Below are 15,296 nucleotides of genomic sequence, written 5' to 3'. Positions count from 1 at the left end.
CTCTCTAAAATGTTGACCTTGCCCACTCTTTATATTTATATCCTGCTTTTCCATCCAAAAGGATGCACAAAGCGGCTAACAACGTTACCTTACAGAATGAAATACTATCAAATAAAATGTCAAAAAAAGATAAGAATAAAAAGGATCTAACAATTAAAATACTGCACAAAACTCATAAACGAATTTTCCATTCAGAAAGTAAAAAAATCAAGACAGTGAATAAGTCCAGCATGCATAAATATATGGAACAAACAAGAGGATCATGAAATGCAGTCCGTATTTTAACCAAAAATACACACATATACCCCATTCCAGCAGCCAAAATTGGAAATACCATTGAAAGAGACAAGTCACCCTAGAGCCAACACAGGAGGATTGGACAAAGCCAATTAATACAGCATCTGTACAAAATGCAAGGAACTACTGTACTCTGAAACCTCTCATATCAAACTTGTCCTCTCGTCACAGTTCAACACAGGAGCAGGAGAAGTCCCTACCACAGCAAAACTATGAGCTAGAAGACCCTTGAGTCAACATAAGAACCTAAGAGGAGCCCTGCTGGGTCAGATCAAGAGTCCATCTAGTCCAGCACAGTGGCCAACCAACTGTTGACCAGGAACAGGAACCCACAAACAGTACACGGTGCAACAGCACCCTTCCACCCATGTACCCCAGCAAATGGTGTACATATGGTTACTGCCTCTGATACTGGAGGTGGAGCATAGCCATCAAGAGGGAATGTGTAGACCAGCCCTATATCCTGGGATCGTCCCAGGATCCTTCCTGTGCATCCAAATGCCACACAGGGGATCCCGGGAGCAGGTAGGGAGGATCCCTCCATCTTCCTGGGATAACCCTTAGAAAGGGCCTTAGTCAATGCTAGCCTTCTCCTCCAGGAATTTATCCAAGCCCTTCTAAAGCTATCCAAATTTGGTGGCCATCGCCACCTCTTGTGGTAGCGAATTCCATAGCTCCTTTGATCTGTCCTGAATCTCCCACCAATCAACTTCATGGGATGACTCTGGATTCTAGTATTAAGAAGATGAAAAAATTCCCCCTATCTGCTTTCTCCACACCAGGCATCATACTGAATACCTCTATCATATATCTCCCCCTTCCTTGCCTCTTGTCTAAACTAAACTGTGGATACTGTTTAGTTTCGGATAACTGTTGGATAACTTTGGATACTGTTGTTTTTATACTGTTTATGTTTTTGATGGTTTTTAAATTTTGTATACTTTTAATGTTTACCATTTTTAATTGTTGTAAACTGCCCAGAGAGCTTCGGCTGTGGGGCGGTATATAAATGTAATTAATTAATTAAATAAATAAATAAATAAACAGCCAGCACCAGCGGTTGTAACCTTTCCTCATAGTGGAGTTGCTCTAGCGTCCAGCCCCTAGATAGTTTTAGTTGCCATTTCCCCATTCTACAATAGTCCTTAAACCTGCATGAGGTCAGCTTTCCCCAACCTGGCGCTCTCCAGGGTTGCTGGACTACAACTCCCATCAATTTGAGCAGGCTGGGGATGGTGGGAGTTGTAGTCCAACACATCTGGGTGAGGCTGTTTCAAAGGAAAGGTGAAACTGCCGTTCTTGATTAGGTGTTTTCGTAGGCGGGAACCTTAACATTGGATTATATGGCAGTGACGTGTGGTATCCCTTCGGTTTCCGCTGCTGCATTGGGCTAGGCCTGCCTCGCAGTGACAGATGAACAAAGCTGTCCAGGCAACCGCTGCAATAATTAACTCTGGCATCCCCTAATCGTTATCCCGGAGGCCGTGCCGCCTCGTCTGAGCGCCTCGCCCAATCACCAGGGTAGACAGATGCTCTCCTGGGGGAGGCCGCAGCCCTGTCTCAATTTCAGGGGTTATTGACTCCCTTGCCAAATTTTTAATCTGTGAGCCGCTTCCCCTAATGGGCTCTTTAACCTTTTCGCCTGCTCCGCTGAGGAGGGGTGAGGGAGGCGGGTTGACTCACAGCCGTTTGCCATTTGTCCAGGCAGCCAGAGCGCCGGGCTGTGCATTTGTCTGCCGGTCGACGCGCTCGCCTAACGCACGTCCATTGCTTTCACAGTAGGAGTTTCTTGCATTAGTGCCCCTGTACTCACCCACAGATTCATTGGGTTGCGTCTGGGGATGTCAGAGGAATCCATCTGGGGGTGTGAATGGGCTGAGCTTTCATCAATTTCGCCCCCTGGGTTTCAGCTCACTTGCCCACGAGCTGGTCCAATGGGACAGCTTGCAGATTCCCCTCCCCCCCCTTTTTCTTAAATAGTCATTCCTGCAAAGCAAATTGCAGACAGTTTGCTTCATTTGTGCACATTGCAGCCATAATTTCATAGAATCATAGAATCATAGAATAGCAGAGTTGGAAGGGGCCTACAAGGCCATCGAGTCCAACCCTCTGCTCAACGCAGGAATCCACCCTAAAGCATCCCTGACAGATGGTTGTCCAGCTGCCTCTTGAAGGCCTCTAGTGTGGGAGAGCCCACAGCCTCCCCAGGCAACCGGTTCCATTGTTGTACTGCTCTAACAGTCAGGAAGCTTTTCCTGATGTCCAGCTGGAATCTGGCTTCCTTTAACTTGAGCCCGTTATTCCGTGTCCTGCACTCTGGGAGGATCAAGAAGAGATCCTGGCCCTCCTCTGTGTGACAAACTTTTGAGTATTTGAAGAGTGCTATCATTTGCGCACAATGCAGCCAAAATTTGCTTAATTTGCACACGTTGCGACTATCATTTGCCTAATTTCATAGAATCATAGAATTATAGAATAGTAGAGTTGGAAGGGGCCAAAAAAAGGCCTTCAAGTCCAACCCCCTGCTCAATGCAGGAATCCACCCTAAAGCATCCCTGACAGATGGTTGCCCAGCTGCCTCTTGAAGGCCTCTATTGTGTGAGAGCCCACAACCTCCCTAGGTGTTTCATTGTCATACTGCTCTAACAGTCAGGAAGTTTTTCCTGATGTCCAGCCGGAATCTGGCTTCCTGTAACTCGAGGCCATGATTCCGTGTCCTGCACTCTGGGAGGATCGAGAAGAGATCCTGGCCCTCCTCTGTGTGACAACCTTTTAAGTATTTAAGTATTTGCACACATTGCGGCCATAATTTGCTTCATTTGCGCAGATTGTGGCTGTAATTTGTGCAAATGATGACTGCAATTGGCACAAATTAAGCAAATGACAGCCACAGTTTGGACAAACATCTATTTAAGTCAAAAAGGGTCCCAGATTTGGGGAAAAGCCCACAACTCGGCTCATGGATGCAAGCAGAGCTATATAGACAAGCTGGCGGGTTAAAAAAAAAAGGCCAGATTTGGAAATGGCTGACATCCCTAGTTGTATCCAATGGTGTGGTTCTGCCAAATTACTTCCTCCCTGCGGACAGAAGTGATAAAATGGGTATTATAAAACTTTTGACCTTAAGCACCGTTTTCTCCAGTACAATTAGTTTGGCAAGTGCAGGGCCCTCGATATGGTCTGGGAGCTCAGTGGTGACAAAGGAGAGCCAGTGTGGTGCAGTGACGAAAGTGTTGGACCGGGAGTTGGGAAATCCAGGTTCTAGTCCCCACTCAGCCATGAAAACCCATTGGGTGACTTCGGGCCAGTCACAGACTCTCAGCCCAGCCTACCTCACAGGGTTGCTGTTGTGGGGATATCATGGAGAGAAGGAGGATTATGTACACCGCCTTGGGTTCCTTGGAGGAAAAATGGTGAGATATAAATGTAATAAATAAATAAATAAATGGACAAAAGCCTCCCCCGCAGGGGAGTATAGGATTTTCTCCTCCATCTAAACTTGTCCAGCATTGCGCCCTTTGTCTGTTCGATGATTTATGCACGATGGCTTACCCTTCCTGTGGCTCACACCGGCTTCGTGCTCACCTGTGGCGGCGTCTGTCCTTTCCAGGTGACGGGCAAGTGGACTTCGAGGAGTTTGTGACGTTACTCGGACCCAAGCTTTCCACTTCTGGCATTCCGGAGAAGTTCCACGGCACGGACTTTGACACCGTGTTTTGGAAGGTAAGGAGAAACCCACACACCCCTCTCCCTCACACCTGATGGTCTGGCCCTCTTCTTGATTTCACTGCAGATATTTGTACTGAAGATCCGTATTTCCCCTGTTTTTCTTGATGGCCGGGACCGTTGCTGGGCTCCAGGAGGTAGGCTCAGTGGTTTCCTTTGTTCTGACATGTTCCTTCATCCTTTTCCGGCTCCATATTCCACCTTGTGGAATATGAGAACGGGAGTTCTGTGAGGTGTTTGTATGCTGTATGGCGGTGTGGCATCCAGTCTTAAAACAATGTCCATGGTACTTCGTTAGTGGGCCAGCATCTCCACTAGGGTGGCCATACTTTATAGAGGAGAGTCCTCTATTTGATTGACTGTCCGGTACAATTTGGGATTAAAGAGAAAGACCCCTGAGAAGGGAAAGTGGACCAGGGGCCTTGAAGTGGCCAGACAACAGCACCTGGATGGCAAACCGATGGCAAACAGGCACACAGGTCACATGGTCAGGTGGATTGTACTTCTATTTCAGCTGTGTGGAACCTATATTGGCCTTAAGGCTAAATTCAATTTCAGAGAAGCCCTCAGGGGACGCTTTCCAGTAGTGGGTGGAGCCATTGTCAAAAGTGGGCATTGCCAAAACACCCCAAATGCCAGCCTATTCTACCTTAAAGCTCGCACTGGCTGAAACTAAGCCTTAAGAGAGAGATTTCAACATTTTAGGATGCGGGGGGGGAGGGGCAGACTGTAGAAACCACCAAACCATTTGCCCTGTGGGTCTAAACCTACCCACGCCTTTTCTATTTAAATTACAGCAAGTATTTCTAAATTTGCATCTATGCCTAAAAATTAGCACCTGCCTATCTTATGCGCACCTGGGTCGTCTTCTTTGGCGAGGAGGTTCCTCCTTTTCAGCCATGCGTACGTGGCCACCCTAGTATCCAAACACTCCTTCTATTTTCCCTGCTGTTTTCAAGAGTCCCAATCCGGCTGCGCAACCGCAACCGAGGAGGTGGTCCAACCTGTCACCTCGACATCCGCGATGAACACTTGTTTGTGTGGCAAAGCAGCCGAGACCATATAGGCTACTCCCTTGGCGATAATAATAATAATAATAATAATAATAATAATAATAATAATAATTTTATTTCTTACCCGCCTCTCCATTTGGATCGAGGGGGAGAACAACAATAAGTATAAATACATAAAATTGATTAAAAACATAGTACACATTATTAAAACATCCTAAAAACATCCTAAAATTCCACTGGGTAGGCCTGCCGGAAGAGATCAGGCTCTGCCTTGTGCCGTTTGGGGGGAGTCCTCGAATCCTTGGTTGGTCTCCTCTGAAATAACTCAGACATCAGCTCCCGAATCGATCTGGAAATGAACCATTGCCCAGTGGTGTAGTGGTAACATCTGAACTACAGGCATTCATCGTAGCCACATCCCGAAGGAGAGTCCAAAAATGCAGGCTTATACATGACTTTTGCAGGTCTCTTGTAAACCTTAATTGCCCATTCAGGAGCAAGACAACCACCAAAATATGTTGCATTGCAATAGCTCACAACAATATATCGTTGCGGGAAGAATCCATTTTCCTACCTGCTATTGTGAGGTTTGCAGCTAAACTCAAAGGCAATAGGAGATCCTGGGGGGTGGCAGAGGTGTCATCATCCCTGTTGATCAAAAAGTGCTGGCGTTGCATCCCTGTGTGAAATAAATGCAATAAATAAATAAATACATAAATTCCCTCCACTACTCCAATGGAGGAGGAGCCCAATGGAAATGGTCTCTCAACAGAGCCAATGGAGAGGGCCCTGCTGTCCCAGCTCTCCCTCTGCTGCAGCTTGATGGAACAGCTGCTGATAAATGAGGAAGACGAAGAGACATGTGGCTGCTGCTTACCCAGCTGAACCGATGGAGTGGGCCCGACTGCTCCATCTCTCCTTCTGTGAAGAGCAGCTTGTCCTGTCATGGCTGGATTAGGCTCAATGTTAGGTTGAATTAAGGGGCAATCCAAAAACAAGTCAAGAAGTAGTCAATGGTCAAAAGTCCAGCTTTACCCAGTAAGAGTGACAGTTCCGAAAAAGAGGTCTGAAGAGCAGCCAAGGTCAAAACACAAGCAGCCATATACAATACATAGTCCAAGAAGCAGAGTCCAACAAAGATCAAGAACAAGCCAACCCCAAAATACTTTGCATTGCAGCAGCTCACAATATATTATTGCTGGGAGAATCCATTTTCACATCTGTGCTTGTGAGGGTTGCAGCTATGATACACTCTATAGGGAATCCTGAACGGGATGCCAGATATCACCAGCATCGCTGATAATCAAAAAGCGTTGGTGCTGCGTCCCTGTGAACCCTGCCTCCACTACTCCAAAGGAGGAAGAGCCCAGTGCCGATGGTCTCTCAGCAGAGCTGATGGAGCGGGCCCTGCTATCCCATCTCTCCCTCTGCTGCAGCTTGATGGAATGGCTGCTGATAAATGAGGGAGAGGAGGAGCAAAATGGCTGCTGGTCACCCAGCTGAGCCAATGGGGTGGGCCTGCTGCCCCATCTCTCCCTCTCTGTGAGCCCTGACTCCACTACACCATAGGAAGGGTCAGTTTTTTTACAAAATGTGGAGCTTCAGACAAAATTGACACCCATGATTGTCTTGCATCATCTGGGTACAACATATGGTAGCAAAATGCCCAAGTTCTGAACATTTCTTGAGCTGGGCCAACCCACCCACCCTCTCTCACCTCTTTCCCCCAACTTGTACATTCCATCTGCGGCCCTTTCCCCCCCCCTTTTTTTTTTTTTTTTTTTTTTTTTTTTTGCTCTGGGGTGCTTTCAAAATGGCTGGGCTGCTTCCTCTGGACTTTCTTTTTCGGCTGCTGAAAAGCACAAGGCCACAGGAGGTATGAGCTTGTCCTTTTTCAAAACAGCCACTCCTGCTGTTCCAGATGTTTTTTGGACAAGACGCATAGGGTGGGCAGAAGATAGATCAGGGATCTAATGGTATAGCCCTGGGTGACCAGCAGTAGATCAACAAGGCTTTCTGATTCCCAGGAAAAAAATGACTCTGCCCCGTCCCAATCTCCAAATATTACACTGGCAAAATGAACCATCCACAACACTGTTAATTTAAAAAGAAGAAAAAGACCTAGTGAACAGTTACCGTGAATGGATGGTGTGTGTTTTTTGTATCTGTTGCATTGTTGTTGTTGTTGTTGTTGTTGTTTGTTGCTGTTGTTTGTTTTGTGTCTTCCCACACCTGTCTTTTCCTTTTGTTTGTTTGTTGTAGCTCAAAAAGAATCATAGAATCATAGAATAGTAGAGTTGGAAGGGGCCTATAAGGCCATGGAGTCCAACCCCCTGCTCAATGCAGGAATCCACCCTAAAGCTAAGAAATTAAAAATTAAAAAAAAAATACTGTCAAAATGAAGAAAGCTGGGGAAAGAGGGTAGCCAGGACTGGGCTCTTGTGTGGAAGGACTGTGGGTTCTGATCAGTTCTGGAGCTGAAAAGAAATTCCAATTCCTGGACTAGGAGTTCTTTCATGCTAACTGTGTATGTGTGTGTGGCTCCGAGGTCAGTGGGGCGATGAATCCGCTCTGGGTTTCCATCAGAACCAGTCAGAACTCTAAAGGAGTGCTCCAAGGTGCAAAAGCTTAGATACACTGGGCCCGTTCAGAAAACACCTTAAACCATGGCTTTAACTACAGTTAAGAAGGCTTTTTGCTTCATTCACCGTGGTTAACGCCAGGTGTCTTCTGAACACAGCCCAGCTTTCTGGCTTAACCACCGTGGTTAAAGCCGTGGTTTATGGTGTCTTCTGAACACAGCCTGGCTTTCTGGCTTAACCACCGTGGTTAAAGCCGTGGTTTAAGGTGTCTTCTGAACACAGCCTGGCTTTCTGGCTTAACCACTATGGTTAAAGCCATGGTTTAAAGTGTCTTCTGAACAGGGCCAACATGTTTCTCCAGCTAGGGAAACTTTGTGCAGCACTAGGGCGCAACCGGGAATGATGGGGCCAGATAAGTGGCCATAGAGGGGTGGTGTTGTGATTCCAAGCCCTCCCACTGAGATGTGTGACAATAAAGAGGTCTGCCGTGCAATCTACAAAATCTTTATTCAGTAAATAGACACCTCTTCAGACCTGAAGGGAGCGTGAACGCTAGGAGCCATCCTCTAAGCTTAAATAGCCTAGCAAAGCAAGTCAATTGCCTATCAGCTGAATGGAGCGTTTCCCTCAGTGCCCAACAGGCTTTTACTGAATCCTTCCTTCAGGAAGGGTCTTTGAATTGAAACCACTGGCAAGTGGCTAACCTAGCAGACCACCTCCCACCTCCTCTCAACTCCACCCGCTTGACCCTGTGGCAGACTCTGGGATCTCTCAACTCTGATGTTCCCTCCCCCTCTGACAAAGACTGAGTTCCCAGGAGTGGGGAGGATGATCTCTGAACCTGGGCGTCCTGTCCGATAAGTTCCTGGGAAGATTCCTCCTTGACTCCTGGAGAGTCTTGAAGAATTTCCTCCCTCCCTTCCTATCTTGGCTGGTATATGTCTCCTTCTTCTTCAGCCTCCGACAAAGACTGAGATCCCAGGAGTGGAGAGGATGATCTCTGAGCCTGGGCGTCCTGTCCGATAAGTTCCTGGGAAGATTCCTCCTTGACTCCTGGAGAGTCTTGAAGAATTTCCTCCCTCCCTTCCTATCTCGGCTGGTATACGTCTCCTTCTTCTTCGCGTGCAATTCAGGCTCCGAAACCCAGCCCCCCAGAACGGGACTGATCCTGGCAGGTTTCTGTGCTTGAGTATTGATGACCTTTGGGCCATTGCTCTTTGCTCCAGTAAAACGACAACTTCCAGGGTTGAAACAAACTGAATCAAATTCGCGGGTGGTATGTTTCTTGGAGAGAGGGGTTGGGGAAACCTGAAACTTGGGAGAGACCAGGAGAAAAGACCATATGACATTCCTAAGGGAAAGCCAGAGCCTGTAGTACCTCGGGCTCTGGAATTGGGTGTTAGAGTTGCCGACGGGTTCTTTGCCAAGCGGTTGGTGTGCGTGTGTGCGTGTGAGTGTGCACGTGCGCCTTTGTGCATGCACCTGGCTCAGCCCAAACACTCTATAATGGCGCCAGAAGGTGTGACCATCCCGCAATGCCTCTCCCTCCTCCGCAGTGCGACATGCAAAAGCTGACGGTGGACGAGCTGAAGCGGCTGCTGTACGACACCTTCTGCGAACACCTCTCCATGAAGGACATCGAAAATATCATCATGACCGAGGAGGAGAGCCACATGGGGAACGCCGAGGAGTGTCCCGTTGACGTGGAAAGTAAGTGAGCCTTTGTCCAGGAGGTGCTCCGGGGACTTGGATCTGGGAGCCGTGGGAATTTGGGTCACAGCTCCCTACCCAACGTGACTCTCCTCACACACCCAGCAGGACCAATTCTGATGGGTCAGCAGCAGCCGCTGCCATTTATTCATTTACAATATTTATATACTGCTCCCCATTGAAAATATCAGATCAGTGTACAAGATAAAATGAAAATAAAAACAGGGGGGACAAACTTAAAACAGATCTTAAAAGAAGCAAATACAGTGACTCCTGGGTGGACATTAAGAAAAGGCTTCCTGGAATAATGATGTTTTCAGGAGGCGCTGAAAGGAGTCCTGCATTGAGCAGGGGGTTGGACTCGATGGCCTTGTAGGCCCCTTCCAACTCTGCTATTCTATGATTCTATGAAAGTTGGCACCTGCCTGACCTCCAGAGGCAGGGAATTCCACAGGAGGGGGGCCACCACGCTGAAGGCTCTTCCCTTGGTGGACTCCAATCGGAGGATGGATCTATGTGGAACCACCAGGAGCAAGCCCTCAGATGACCTCAGTAACCAGGCAGGTTGGTAGGGGAGAAGTAACCCTTAGCCTCCGTTTTCCAAGCTGAACAATCCCAGCAATTGTAACTTTCCCTCCTAGGGGAGATGCTCCAGCCCCCTGATCATTTTCGTTGCCCTTTTCTTCATGTTTATCATAGAATCATAGGATATCAGAGTTGGAAGGGGCCTACAAGGCCATCGAGTCCAACCCCCTGCTCAATGCAGACAGTGATGTTGTCTGGGAGGGTGCTGGAAATTGTAGGCTTTATTTTTCTCTAGACATACATAGGGATGTGTCCTTAGTTTGTTTTCAGCATTTGCATTCGATAAGATCCCCCCCCCCCAAATCATAAGATTCTGAGCTTTTGTCTCTGGAAGACATCGGGCTTAAATAGACCCAGTCCCCTTGGTACCTTTGAGGGCACCTTGTCTTCTTGCTTTCTGTTCTTCTAAGATAGCACCTACCATCTGCAGTTTGTATAAGCACTTATATTAAAAAATAATGAACGTTTTTTTAAAACAAACAAACAAACACCACAACAACTTTGCTGCCCAATTAATTGGGGCTGTCTTTTCTTTTCAGCTGATTGAACAGGATTTTGATAGATTAATCTCACTGACTGATTGTCATGCATATCAGGAAGGAAGAAGCGATTGGAAAGCATGGGGTGGCGGTGGGAGGGGAGCGAAGAGGGATTATCGGTAGTGTGCATCACGACAGAAGAAATACGAAATGGCTGTCTAAAGCACCCCACCCCCAGCGCCCCCTCAATCAGACTGTTAGGTGCCAGATCTAAAATTGCCTAGCTGCACCACAGCAGGAAGGGGTCTCTCTCTCTAGGGCTGGCGCTGCCATAGAGGCAGCTCAGGCGGCGGCCTAGAGCACCAAGGAAAGGAGGGCGCCGAACGGCGCACCCGGAAGCTGCTCTCTTAGAGCGGCTTCCGGGTGCGCTGTTCCAAAGCCGCTGCCCCGGCCACCCCCCAACTCCAGCCAGGGCTTCAAAGCCAGGGCTTCAAAGCCAAGAAGCTGGGGTTGGGGGCAGGGCGGGGTGGCAGCTTCAGAACGGCGCGCTCGGAAGCCACTTCCGGGCGCGCCACTTCGAAGCCACCGCCCTGTCCCCCAACCCCAGCGTCCTGGCTTCGAAGCCAGGAGCGGGCGCGGGGGTCGGCTTCAGGATGCCTAGGACGCAAAATAGTCTGGCACCGGCCCTCTCTCTCTCTCTCTCTCTCTCTCTCTCTCTCTCTCTCTCTCTTTCCCTCTCTCTCTTTCTCTCCACCATCCCCAAGTAAGTCTCCCACACCCTCTGCTGTCCCCCTCTCTTCCATGCCAATCTCTCTCTCTCTTTCTCTGCCACACCCACCTTCCTCTCTCTGTTATGCCAGTCTCTCTCTCCCTCTCTGTCGTTCAGCTTTAAGTGTGTTTTGGAGACTTTGGGCATGTCTACACCAGGTGATATCCTGGGGATCGTCCTGGGATCGTCCCTGTGCATCCACATGACACATAGGGGATCCCATGAGCAGGGAAGGATGATCCCTCCATTTCCCTGGGATATTACCATACCCTTTTTTCTCGTTTTTTGCTGTGGTCCCGGAACAATCCTGAGGACCGCGGCTGGTCTGGCCAGCTGTCCCAGCTTCTTCCCTTTTCCCTGCAAGTAGTGGGGGACATCAGAGGAAAGGAGCCGGGCTTGGATGAGAGTCCAGGGCCATCGGGGGGGGGGGAGCGGGGTCGGGACTTTTTTCTTTTTTTAAAAAAAAGTACTTTTGCACCGGAGCGCAGGTGCACTCCAGGTCCTGTCTTTCTTTTTTAAAAAAATGGTGGGTGTGACGTCCTCCTTCCTCCCTGGACATTGCGTGCCACGTGTGAATGCAGGGGGAGGATCTCGCAATCAACCTATCGTGAGATCCTCCCCCCTCCCTCCTGGATTGCCGGGAGGTGTAGCCATGCCCTGTGTAACCATCAAGTTTGTCTACCGTGTGATTTCCTCAATAAAAGAAGTCTCACTGATGTGAGTGCCTCGTGTCAGCTTGCCAGCACGTGTGCATGCCAGGGGGAACAGGCATGAACACGACACACTATCTCTCCCCCCCACCCCATGTTCGTGTCTCTTACTCTCTCACACTCTCTGCCACACGTCTCTCCCTCTTTCTCTGCCATGCCAGTCTCTCTCTCTCTCTACCCCATGTTACTGTCTCTCCCTCTCTCCCTCTCTGCCATGTTAGTCTCTTGCATGCTCTTTACCATGCCCCCCTTTTCTGCCATTTCCTTTCCTCTCTCTCTCTTCTCTGCCATGTCCTCCTCTCTCTCTCTGTTCGTCTGTCTGTCTCTCTCTCTCTGTGTGTGTGTCTGTCTGTGTGTGTGTGTGTGTGTGTCTGTCTCTGTCTCTCTCTGCCTCTCTCTCTCTGTCTGTCTGTCTCTCTCTGTGTGTGTCTCTCTCTCTGCGAGTCTCTGTGTGTGTGTGTGTGTGTGTGTGTGTGTATGTCTCTCCCTGTGTGTCTCTCTCGCTGAGTCTGTGTGTGCGTGCATGTGTGTGTCTGTCTCTCCCTGTTTCTCTCTGTCTCTGTCTCTCTCGCCTCCCACCGTGTGCTACTACGCAGACTGTCCTTGCCAGAGGCCTACACCGATGGCTTAAAGAGCGCACCTGCAGCCTCCTTCAAGCTGCCTTTGGCCCAGCCCTGCTCTCACCGCTCACTTTGGCTTAGTACTAGCTCTAAACGCAGGTCCAGAGGAGGAAAAAGATATTTTTTCCGGCGCCTAGCTCAACTGCATTTCCATTTACCTGAACCTATTTCGCACCGTCCCTTCGTCCCCAAAGGCAATCCCAGGGCGGTGTCCATAAAAGCATACAAGCCCTCTAATATGAAGCCGTAAAAATTCACACGGAGGCGTGCGAAGGGCTGCAATCCCCATCCATCCCCAAGAACCTGCAATGCAGCCGCCCAGGAGCCAAGGGAAAGACGGAGGCAAAGCAGGTGGCTGAAGGTTCATTTCCCTGAGAGAAGAACTGGGACAAACGTCCCGCGTGTTCCGTGTCAAGCTGGTCCTGGCAAGGCCACTGGGCCTGTTTGTTCCCGCACGCCTCCTCTCCTCACTCTCTTCTGTTTAATTAGGGAAGTGGCAGCTCGATTTAGGCTACAGGCTGCTCTGAATGTTAATGCAAGAGGCGGCTGTGTGGGGCCAAGCTGAGGAAGCACCGTTTTGCCTGCCAGGTCACCGAGCCAGGCTTTCAGCAGGCCGCAGGCCAGAGGGCGCAGGTCCCCAGAAGTTGCATCCAACGCTGGCGAAGGATCCCTGAGCATGGCAGGGAGGGCAGGGGCTGTGCGGCAGGGGGACGTCGAGCAAGGCACGCTAGGGGGTTATTTTAAGCACAGGCATTCTTGCGATGCCAACTTAGCTCCCATGGCTATAAGCAGGAGACACGCGGAGCGGCTCCTGTCCCAGAGGGCAAGCAGAGTGGAGGTGCCCTGTGCAAAGGCGGGTACGGCGGAGGCTGGTGGCTCTGGAGTCAGTGGGGCGGCGAATCAGCTCCGGGTTGCCATCAGAACCAGTTGGAACTTTTTCTTTCTTTCTTTCTTTCTTTCTTTCTTTCTTTCTTTCTTTCTTTCTTTCTTTCTTTATTTATTTATTTATTTATTTATTTATTACATTTCTATACCGCCCAATAGCCGAAGCTCTCTGGGCGGTTCACAAAAATTAAAACCGCGAAGAGCATAATAAAGCAACCAACAATCTAAAAGCACAAATACAAAATACAATCTAAAAAGCACAACCAGGATTAAAACCACACAGCAGAAATCGATATAGGTTAAAATATGGAATTAAAACAGCGAAGTTTAAATTTAAGTTAAATTAGGTATTAAATTTCTGAGAAAATAAAAAGGTCTTCAGTTGGCGACAAAAAGAATACAGTGTAGACGCCAGGCGGACCTCTCTGGGGAGCTCATTCCACAGCCGGGGTGCCACAGCAGAGAAGGCCCTCCTCCTAGTAGCCACCTGCCTCACTCCCTTTGGCAGGGGCTCATGGAGAAGGACCCCTGTAGATAATCTTAAGGTCTGGGCAGGTACATATGGGAGGAGGCATTCCTTCAGATAGCCTGGCCCCAAGCTGTTTAGGGCTTTGAATGTTAGTACCAGCACTTTGAATCAGGCCCGGACCTGGACTGGCAGCCGATGAAGTTATAAAAGGACTGGCATGATGTGGTCTCACTGGCCAGTCCCTGTTAGTAAACGGGCTGCCCTCTTTAGAGTTCTGACTGGTTCTGATGGAAACTCAGAGTGGATTCATCACCCCACTGATGTCGGATCCGCCAGCCTCCGCTGGGTAGGTCCATATCACAGTAGCAGAATGTGTGCGTGGTATGAGGAAGGTCCGAGGGAAGTGAAAGATCCCTGCTTGAAACCATGGAGGGCCATCGCTAGTCAATGTAGACAGCACTGAGCTGGTCTAAGGCAGCTTCTGATGTTCCCAAGGTGCTCCAAATTCCGCTCTGAGAAACGTTGGATTCTGCAACCTATATCAGCGATGAATCTTGATGCAGTTTTGTCTGACAATGCAGGATCTATTCCACTTTCCCCCTTTCAAAAAATAGTATAACTGAATCGTTGTAAACTGCCCAGAGAGCTTCGGTTATTGGAAGGTATAGAAATATAATAATAATAATAATAATAATAATAATAATAATAATAATAATAATAATAGCTCCTAAATCAGTACAGGACAGCATAGCTTGGCAAAACTGTCATGTCCATCTAGAAAAAATCACGAGTGAGAAAAGAGAGATGATGATGATGATGATGATAACAATAGACATGGCAAAGCCCATCATGTACATCTAGAAAAACCACCACGAGCGAGAAAAGAGAGATAATAAAAACAATGTTAATCAAAGGGAGGAGCCAAGAGGAGTCTTCAAGGCAGCGTTACTCGCTCTCATTGTCTGACTATTTGAGAAGACAGCATCCATGCTTACAAAATAATAGCAACACCTGTTCGTTTTTTCCTGCTGAGTGCTTATGTATGGGGATGTGTTTGGGATGAGGCAAAACAGAGCTGTTTTTTAAAGGAAGTTCTGGCTGTCAAGGGCTGGAGGATCTATGGACTGGGAGACAGAGCTGCATCCCTTCCCTGGCATTATTACGAAAGTATGCCACACTGACCTCTCCTCTCTCTTTCTCTCTTTCTCCCTTTCCCATTTTTGTCTTCAATCTCCACTTCGCTCCACACACCACAACTCACCCATCCCACTGTCTGACCTCTGCGCCGCCAACCGCAGCCTGTTCAAACCAACAGATCAGACAGACGTGTGTCCGGAAAAGCCTCATCTGCGCTTTCGCCATTGCTTTCATCATCAGCGTCATGTTGATTGCCGCCAACCAGGTGCTGCGAAGCGGCATGAAGTAGCCCCGTGCGGACGGACAGACGGGCG

The 15,296-nt window shown here is 48.7% G+C and overlaps 1 protein-coding gene across 1 annotated transcript in view; it reads left to right on the top strand.

Annotated features, from left to right (window-relative positions):
• Positions 1-15,296, top strand: part of CABP7 (calcium binding protein 7) — an 81,148-nt gene extending 65,852 nt beyond the window's left edge. The window contains exons 3-5 of the mRNA XM_063144217.1: positions 3,908-4,020; positions 9,175-9,328; positions 15,144-15,296. Of these exons, the coding sequence (XP_063000287.1) occupies positions 3,908-4,020; positions 9,175-9,328; positions 15,144-15,271 (395 nt within the window). The 3' untranslated portion in view covers positions 15,272-15,296. The remainder of the gene's footprint in view (positions 1-3,907; positions 4,021-9,174; positions 9,329-15,143) is intronic.

Source organism: Elgaria multicarinata, chromosome 18, assembly GCF_023053635.1.
Source record: "Elgaria multicarinata webbii isolate HBS135686 ecotype San Diego chromosome 18, rElgMul1.1.pri, whole genome shotgun sequence".
NCBI lineage: Eukaryota > Metazoa > Chordata > Lepidosauria > Squamata > Anguidae > Elgaria > Elgaria multicarinata.
The sequence above is the reverse complement of the archived record's forward strand: the minus strand, read 5'-3'. Positions and strand labels throughout refer to the sequence as shown.